Source organism: Cannabis sativa, chromosome 2, assembly GCF_029168945.1.
Source record: "Cannabis sativa cultivar Pink pepper isolate KNU-18-1 chromosome 2, ASM2916894v1, whole genome shotgun sequence".
In the NCBI taxonomy this organism is placed as follows: domain Eukaryota; kingdom Viridiplantae; phylum Streptophyta; class Magnoliopsida; order Rosales; family Cannabaceae; genus Cannabis; species Cannabis sativa.
In genome coordinates this window covers 30,693,522-30,703,238 of record NC_083602.1, presented here as the reverse complement: position 1 = coordinate 30,703,238, position 9,717 = coordinate 30,693,522, and the positions used below count along the sequence as shown (strand labels likewise).

Below are 9,717 nucleotides of genomic sequence, written 5' to 3'. Positions count from 1 at the left end.
CTCCTTTCTTGACCAAGTCTCTAATAGTGAAATACTTTATTTCCATATGTTTAGAAGCACTACTAATCTCATTATTCTTTGAAAAGAAAACAACAATATTATTATCACAATAGATTAGTATAGGAGAGGAAATAGAATCAACTAGTCGTATCTCTAAAATCAAATTCTTTAACCATAAAGCTTGCAAAGATGCCTCATAACATACGACAAACTCAACATATATAGTAGATGATATGATTAAAGTCTATTTAACACTTTATCTAAGAAATAGCAGCACCAATAAAAGTGAAAATATAGCCAGAAGTTGACTTTAAATCATCTACATAACCACCAAAATCTGAATCTGAATAACCAACAACTTGGAGATTGTCGACATGATTATACACAAGCATAAAACTCTTTGTTCTTTGCAAATATCTCAAAAACTTTCTTGGCTGCAACCCAATGATCATGGCCAGGATCAGATAAATATCTCCCAAGAACATCGACCATGAAAGCAATATCAGGTCTAGTACAAACCTAAGCATACATTAAACTCCCTACTGCACTTGCATATGGGATATTCTGCATTGCTTCTCTTTCTAAGTTGTTCTTGGGACAATGTTGCTTAGTAAATTTGTCCCTTTCAGAATAGGAACAAAACCAGCTTTACACAAATCCATGTTGAACCTTTTGAGCACACGAGTCACTACTACAATGTTAGCCTTTAGAGGCAGTTTTTTCAACCCCATTTATAAAAAGGGAAGCTAAAGGGTGTGAAAATACCCGCTATGTTCGAAATTGACATTTAGAGGCGGTTTTTTGATAAAAACCGTAGGTATAAAATTGCATTATACCATTTAGAGGCGGTTGGAAATTAATTTTTATTTTTTTTTTTTGAAATATCCTATGCCATCGGTTCCTGCATAGGAACCGACGGCATAGGGTACATGATATCCTGACACGTGTACCCTATGCCGTCGGTTCCTATGAAGGAACCGACGCCATAGGGTCGACCTTGATACATATTGTAACACCCCGATTTCCCGAGATGTCACATAGGATAGTCCGTATAAAACAATTTAATAAGATAAAAACAAACAAATACTTCTTTATTGAAAAATATTCAAGCATGAGATCTCATTGTTTAAAACAAAATTCTTTTAGTACTGTAAACTTAAATAAGAACTAGTTAAGTCAAAATAATAGTTCCAAAATGTTTAGCAGTAAAAAAACATTAAAAGCAAAATACTGTGCCAGTCCCCTAACATGCGGTCCACGCCTCGAGCTCTTCATTCTCACTGCTTAGCCTTACCCTTACCTACACACAGAGTACCCGTGAGCTAACACCCAGTAAGAAGAGCTATGTAGGACATAACCCTCCTAACTAGTTACTTGACATAATTTGCTCTTTAATATTAATCAACAGTAATTCACATTCCATAAATATATCCACAACGCATGTTGTTCTCACATGCACACATCAAGTCTCATACCGCACATTATACTCACATACGATAATCAACTATTCTCTCATGTTGATCAGACATGAGGTAACCTACCCTGCCTTGTGTTATTCTAACACTTGGCATCCAACAGGGCAATTAATTACCATAAGTTGTACTCACCCATGATAATGTTATAACCTGCAAGTGTTATGCTCACACAAGCAGCAAGACCCTAATATTATTCTCGTGCTAATGATGCTCACAAAATATAAGGAAATCACAACACTATCAAATTAAATAACAAACCAACCCAAGTTGTATGCATAACATACACCCTGTGTACAGATGTCCACTCTTCTTACCTCAGTTGCTAAGACCACACTTGCTACCTCGAGCACCTCAACGAATTTCCTTGTTGAGAACAAGATCCTAGACATTCATTAACACAACAATACACTCAAAATACATTCAAGTATGAATCTCTAAACTCATACAGAAACTTACGTAAAAATACGTAACACATAGGTCCATTTCACTTGCATGACACACCATACATAAGCATTTATTATTTTGATTCACCCAAACATATTGCATGGACTCAAAAAAACATTCTTAACGTAAAACATGAATTCATACAACACATTTTTACGTAAAATTTACTAAAATACTATTTATTCTTATTAAAGTCTAAATAAATAGTTAATTAATCACCAATAATTATAATAAATACCTACAGCAACCAATAAATAATAAAACCTATTCCATTTGATATCATAGGCAGTAAATGGTATCACAAAAATACATTTTACTATTTTAACAACACTTATCTATTTTTCATAATTAACTTAAGCATTAATTAAGTAAATTCATGAAAAATACCAAATCTAATTAAAAACCGAATCTAACTCTTCTAATACACTTTATAATCTGTAATAAGTCATAAATAATTTTCTTTGAATTTTCTAAGCAACCTAGGTATTTTTCATTATTAAAATAAGAAATAACATCAATAATTCATGAAAAATACGTAATCGCTTGAAAATTCAATCTACCAATTTTATAACAGTTTATATATCATAGTCCATCATATAAAATAAATCTAGATTTTTCTGAGCAACCTAAGTATTTTTCATAATTAATTTAATAAATAACATAAATAATTCATGAAAAATACAAAATTAACCGAAATTCGAATCTACCAATTTTGCAATAGTTTATATCTCATAACTAATCATATAAATATATTTATATTTTTCTGAGTAATCTAAGTATTTTTCATATTTAATTTAACAAATAAACCAAATAATTCATAATAAATCAAATAATTGCAAGAAAATTATCAAACTTCATAGTAGTCCTAAGAACACCTAGCACAAGTCAAGAACTGAAAGAAAATCGAAAAATAACCTCCAGAAACCCCTGAACGGAGTGTCGCCAGAGTTCTCGTCGGTTTCGTCGTCGGTAAAGTGTAACTTTGTCTCCGACTGCTCTTGAAGCGTCCTTTCGATTGGGGAAGCTCTCCACAATGCTCAGGACCTCAAAACGATCAAGAAAAGTGGTTCGAGAAGGCAGATCGGGGTTGTCTTCTTCGTTGGCGGTGTACCGTCTTTAATGGAGTCCAAAATTTTGGATTTTCGTTTTGGACGTTAAAGCTTCGTTTTCTTACGTCAAAAACAATCCTTAGGGTCCCATGCACTCAAATATAACCTCCCTTGACCCAAGAACAAGCTTAAACACGTTCGAATTCCAGTCCGTAACTAAGTCGCACCTTTGAAGCTTCAAAAATGGCGAATCTTAAAACGACGACTTCCACCCCTTATACCACGTTAAAAAGCTTCCTTAGGTCGTATATAAGTGATCCCAAACCCCCACGTTCACCCAGGTTTCACTCCGCTTGAAGAAACAAAAATTTTCGGTATCGTATACGCCGTATACGTGCTCTCTCTCTCTCTCTCTCTCTCTCTCGTTGGTTCTCTGTTTTGGGTGAACGAAAATAGAGTTTAAAACCTAATTTCTATCGTGTTTAAACCCAAGCAAAATATCGCATTGAACCGAAGTGGAGCGATTCCCATTCCACCAAAATAGGCGTTCGATTCGGTTCGGTTCGTGTATGTAAGTTTGTATATAATAATAATAATAATAATAATAATAATAATAATAATAATAATAATAATAATAATAATAATAATAATAATAATAATAATAATAATAATAATAATAATAATAATACGTATAATAATAATAATAATATGTTAATAATAATAATAATAATAATAATAATAATAATAATAATAATAATAATAATAATAATAATAATATGTTAATAATGTTAATAATAATAATAATAATAATAATAATAATAATAATAATAATAATAATAATAATATACCCATATAACAATATCCAGACATATGTATTTATTAGGCATTATGCACATGCCAATAAAATCGAATATTATATCATCATAAAAATAATCCCATACATATTTAAATCCATAAATATGTAAAATAAAAAAAATACTCTAAGCTAAATAAAATTACAAAATTACCCTTTCGGAGTTAGCGGATATTACAATTATCCCCCTCTAAAAGAAAATTTCGTCCCGAAATTTTACTCAAATAATTCTGGATATTGTTCTCGCATATCAGACTCTAGCTCCCAAGTAGCTTCCTCAACCACGCTGTTCCTCCATAGGACTTTCACCAAGGCAATTGTCTTATTTCTCAAAATTCTATCTTTTTGATCAAGAATCTTTACCGGACGTTCATTGTAGGACAAATCTTCCTGCAAACCCAGTGTTTCATAGCTCAAAACATGCGATGGGTCTGACACATATTTCCGGAGTTGAGATACATGAAATACATTGTGCACCCCAGATAATGATGGCGGTAAAGCTATTCTATAAGCTACACTGCCCACTCTATCCAATATCTGAAATGGACCAACATATCTAGAAATTAGTTTCCCTCTCTTACCAAATCTCTTCACTGAGAGTCCTTTTCGTGGTGTCACTCGAAGAAACACATGATCACCCACTTTGAACTCAATGTCCCTCCGCTTCATGTCTGCGTAATATTTCCGTCTGCTCTGAGCTGTGATCATTCTAGCCCTGATCTTCTGAATAGCTTCGTTGGTGTGCTGAACTGCATCTGGCCCTAGGAGTTTGTTCTCTCCCAACTCATCCCAATGCAGTGGAGACCTGCATTTTCTTCCATACAACATCTCATAGGGTGCTACCCCGATAGTAGACTGATAGCTGTTGTTGTAAGAAAATTCAATCAAAGGCAGGTATTTGCTCCATGATCCTTGGAAATCTATCACACATGCCCTCAACATATCTTCAAATATCTGATTTGTTCTCTCAGTCTGACCATCTGTCTCTGGATGATATGCAGTGCTGAACTTCAATCGAGTTCCCATTGCTTTCTGTAAGCTTTCCCAAAAAGATGAAGTGAACCGAGCATCTCGATCACAAACAATAGAATACGGTGCCCCATGTAATCTCACAATCTCATTCACATAAAGTTCAGCAAAATGGTCCATGGAGTAAGTCATGCGTACTGGTAGAAAATGGGCAGATTTTGTATACCTATCGACGACTACCCAAATGGCGTCATGTTGCTTTGTAGTCTTAGGTAACCCAGTCACAAAATCCATGGAAATCTCTTCCCACTTCCATTCAGGGAGCTTCAGTGGTTGTAATAATCCCGCTGGTCTTTGATGCTCTGCTTTAACTTGTTGACATGTTAAGCATTTGGCCACAAATTCAACTACATCCTTTTTCATACCAGGCCACCAATACAATGCTTTTAGGTCATGGTACATTTTAGTGGTCCCGGGATGAACTGAATAAGGTGTAGTATGAGCTTCTACCAATATCCCCTTCTTAAGCTCATCATTATCGGGCACATAAATTCGTCCCTTGAACCGAATTAATCCCGTGTCTGATATTTCATAATCTTTGGCGTTACTATTCAAAATTTCTTGCTTTAGTTCACTGAGCTTTTGATCTGTCGTCTGCCCCTCCTTAATTCTTTCTAACAAAGTGGATTGAAGTGTGACCTTTGCAAGTTGCCCTGTAATAAACTCTATACCAGCTCGTTCCATGTCTTCCACTAATTCCCTTGATACTCCTTGTAAAGTGGCAACTAGTCCGGGACCTCTACGGCTGAGTGCATCCGCTACCACATTGGCTTTACCGGGATGGTACATTATCTCGCAGTCGTAGTCTTTGACTAGCTCCAACCATCTCCTCTGCCTCATGTTTAACTCCCTCTGGGTGAAAAAGTACTTTAAACTCTTATGATCGGTGTAGATTTCACATTTCACTCCATAGAGATAATGACGCCAAATTTTTAGTGCAAAAACCACTGCGACTAACTCTAGGTCATGTGTCGGGTATCTCTGTTCGTATTCTTTTAATTGCCTTGAAGCGTAAGCAATTACCTTCCCTTCTTGCATTAGAACACAACCCAACCCTTGTTTAGATGCATCACAATATACCGCAAATTGTCCCTCTTCTGTTGGTAAACTAAGGATTGGTGCTGAGATAAGTCTATTCTTCAACTCTTGGAAGCTTTGCTCACACTTGTCTGACCAGGAAAATTTTAGATTCTTCCTAGTTAATTCTGTTAAGGGTGTGGCTATCTTTGAGAACCCCTCAACAAACCTTCTATAATAGCCTGCTAAACCCAAAAAGCTTCGAACCTCTGAGGCGGTCTTTGGTCTAGGCCATTCTTTCACTGCAGCAACCTTAGCAGGATCTACTTTTATTCCCCCGTTAGTGACAATGTGGCCCAAAAATGCAACCTCGGACAACTAGAACTCACATTTTTTGTACTTGGCATACAATTGATGTTCTCTCAGTCGCTGTAAGGTCAAGCGTAAGTGCTCCTCATGTTCTTCCTCTGTCTTAGAATAAATCAGTATATCATCTATGAATACAATGACAAACTGATCCAGATATTCCTTGAAGACTCGGTTCATGAGGTCCATAAAAGCTGCTGGGGCATTTGTAAGTCCAAATGACATCACCATGAACTCGTAATGCCCGTATCTCGTTCTGAAGGCTGTCTTCGGTATGTCTTCATTTTTGATTCTTAGCTGATGATATCCTGAACGAAGATCAATCTTAGAAAACACCTTTTTTCCTTGAAGCTGGTCAAACAGATCGTCAATCCTCGATAGTGGGTACCGATTCTTTATAGTCACCTTGTTCCATTCTCGGTAATCTATGCACATTCTCATAGTACCGTCTTTCTTTTTAACAAATAGAACTGGTGCGCCCCACGGAGAGTAGCTAGGTCTGATAAACCCTAACTTAAGCAATTCTTCTAACTGTATTTTGAGTTCTTTCAATTCAGATGGTGCCATTCTATATGGTGCACGGGAAACTGGTGCTGTCCCGGGCACTAATTCTATCACAAATTCGATTTCTCTGTGTGGTGGTAACCCGGGTAACTCCTCTGGAAATACATCAAGAAACTCAGCAACTACCCGTGTTTCCTCCGGCTTTCTTTCAATTTTCTTGGTGTCATCAACCACATTAACTAGATACCCTAAGCACCCACGTTGTAATAGTTGCCCAGCCTTCATTGCCGAAATAATAGGGGTGCGAGGTTTCTTTCCTACCCCTCTGAACTCGAAAGTCTCTCCATCTTCTGGTGTGAAAACAACTTTCTTTTGCTTGCAGTCAATTGATGCTCCATATTTGGTAAGAAAATCCATGCCCAAGATTACATCAAAATCAAATAAATCTAATATAATCAGGTCTACAAATAATTCTCTACCATCTATCCTGACAGGTATACCCCTAAGCCAACTTCTAGAGATTACAACCTCCCCAGATGGTAACATGGTCCCAAACCCCATAGTAAATAATTCACTCGGTGCATTTATATGATTTACAATTGTGCTAGCAATAAAGGAATGAGTTGCACCAGAATCAAACAAAACTTTACAAGTGGTGTTGGCCATAGGAATCTGACCTGATACAACCGAAGGACTGGCCTCAGCTTCTGCTTGAGTGATGGCAAAAACTCTGGCTGGAACATACTTGTCATCTTTCTTGGGTTCTGCTCTGTTCCCAGTCTGTCCCCACAGTGGGCAATTGCGTTTGATGTGTCCTTCTTTTCCACATTTGTATCATGCTTTTGCGCGACACTCGTCGAGATGACGTTTGGTACATTTAGGGCATTCTGGAATGTTTCGCCCACTGCTGCCATTAAATCGTTGGTCGTTATCACTTTTGTACCTCTTGTCTTGACTTGGCTGCCCGGACTGGTCCTGTCCTCGTTTCTTGTGGTCATTAGAATTGGCTCCACCTTTCTTCGATTCTCTCCTGGCAGCATTTTCCTTCCAAATTTTGTTTTCACTCCGCTCAGCCGTAAGAGCCATTTCGACAACTTGAGCATAGCTGAATTGACCCCTTGACACAATTTCCGCATCTCGAGCAACCATTGGTTTCAAGCCTTCCACAAATCGATGTGCTCGCACTCTATCAGTAGGTACCAGATCTGGAGCAAATTTCGCCAATCTATCAAATTTTTTGTGCATACTCAGTCACAGTAAGACTCCCTTGGACTAACCCAGTAAATTCATCGACCTTTGCTGCTAGAACTGCTGAGTTATAATACTTCTCATTAAAGACCCTTTTGAAATCGTCCCAGTTCATGGTATCTACATCCTTTGTTTGTTCCACCACCTCCCACCAGATACGAGCATCTTTCCTCAGCATGTAAGATGCACACTTCACTCGGTCATTCCCATCCACCCTTAGCATCTGCAAAATGCTTTCTATGCGACTTATCCACTCCTCAGCCACTACCGGGTCTATGCCTCCCTGAAACTCAGGTGGGTGTTGTTTTCGAAATCTCTCTGCTAACAACTCATGTCTAGCCTCTATAGCAGGATATACCACTGCAGCTGGTGGGTCTCTATTTTCTGCATCTTGCCTTATTTGGACTGGCAGCTCCGGTTGACGTCTCAGCTGACGAAGTTCTTCATCTTGCCTATGAATGATTCCTTCCAGTGCGGCAATGCGCTCTTCCCATCCCTGTGGTGCTTGAGGTGGTTCATTGATCCCTCCATCATCTCGGCCTTGGCCTTGGCCTCGACCTCGACCTCGACCTCGACCTCGACCCACTCTAACTGACCTTCTAGGAGGCATTTCTAAACTCCTGAACCACACAAACCAATACACATCAAGATCATTTTGATCATCAATTTTACATGAAAATAATGTTACCCTCTCGCATGCAGAAATTTAAGGCAACTTAATTATAAGTAATAACCACTTACAGTACAGTGAGTCGAGCTCGTCTCATGGCGGTGAACTTTACATGTTAGGGCTAACCACATTCTTTAGGACCGTATTGCTCTGATACCATATTGTAACACTCCGATTTCCCGAGATGTCACATAGGATAGTCCGTATAAAACAATTTAATAAGATAAAAACAAACAAATACTTCTTTATTGAAAAATATTCAAGCATGAGATCTCATTGTTTAAAACAAAATTCTTTTAGTACTGTAAACTTAAATAAGAACTAGTTAAGTCAAAATAATAGTTCCAAAATGTTTAGCAGTAAAAAAACATTAAAAGCAAAATACTGTGCCAGCCCCCTAACATGCGGTCCACGCCTCGAGCTCTTCATTCTCACTGCTTAGCCTTACCCTTACCTGCACACAGAGTACCCGTGAGCTAACGCCCAGTAAGAAGAGCTATGTAGGACATAACCCTCCTAACTAGTTACTTGACATAATTTGCTCTTTAATATTAATCAACAGTAATTCACATTCCATAAATATATCCACAACGCATGTTGTTCTCACATGCACACATCAAGTCTCATACCGCACATTATACTCACATACGATAATCAACTATTCTCTCATGTTGATCAGACATGAGGTAACCTACTCTGCCTTGTGTTATTCTCACACTTGGCATCCAACAGGGCAATTAATTACCATAAGTTGTACTCACCCATGATAATGTTATAACCTGCAAGTGTTATGCTCACACAAGCAGCAAGACCCTAATATTATTCTCGTGCTAATGATGCTCACAAAATATAAGGAAATCACAACACTATCAAATTAAATAATAAACCAACCCAAGTTGTATGCATAACATATACCCTGTGTACAGATGTCCACTCTTCTTACCTCAGTTGCTAAGACCACACTTACTACCTCGAGCACCTCAACGAATTTCCTTGTTGAGAACAAGATCCTAGACATTCATTAACACAACAATACACTCAAAATACATTCAAGTATGAATC

The 9,717-nt window shown here is 37.6% G+C and overlaps 1 protein-coding gene across 3 annotated transcripts; it reads right to left on the bottom strand.

Annotated features, from left to right (window-relative positions):
• Positions 1-881: 881 nt before the first annotated feature.
• Positions 882-8,387, bottom strand: LOC133034921 (uncharacterized). 3 transcript variants are annotated; one of them, XM_061110442.1, is made up of 3 exons: positions 7,415-8,387; positions 1,790-1,856; positions 882-1,300 (listed from the first exon to the last, which is right to left on the bottom strand). In XM_061110442.1, exons 1-2 carry the CDS (start codon positions 7,871-7,873, stop codon positions 1,827-1,829), a joined length of 489 nt encoding a protein of 162 aa, XP_060966425.1. In that variant the 5' UTR covers positions 7,874-8,387; the 3' UTR covers positions 882-1,300; positions 1,790-1,826. The 3 variants fall into 3 exon arrangements, with proteins under 3 accessions (XP_060966425.1, XP_060966423.1, XP_060966424.1); XM_061110440.1 differs by lacking the exon at positions 1,790-1,856 and having other exon boundaries at positions 884-1,300; XM_061110441.1 differs by lacking the exon at positions 882-1,300 and having other exon boundaries at positions 1,322-1,856.
• Between the last annotated feature and the right edge of the window lie 1,330 nt (positions 8,388-9,717).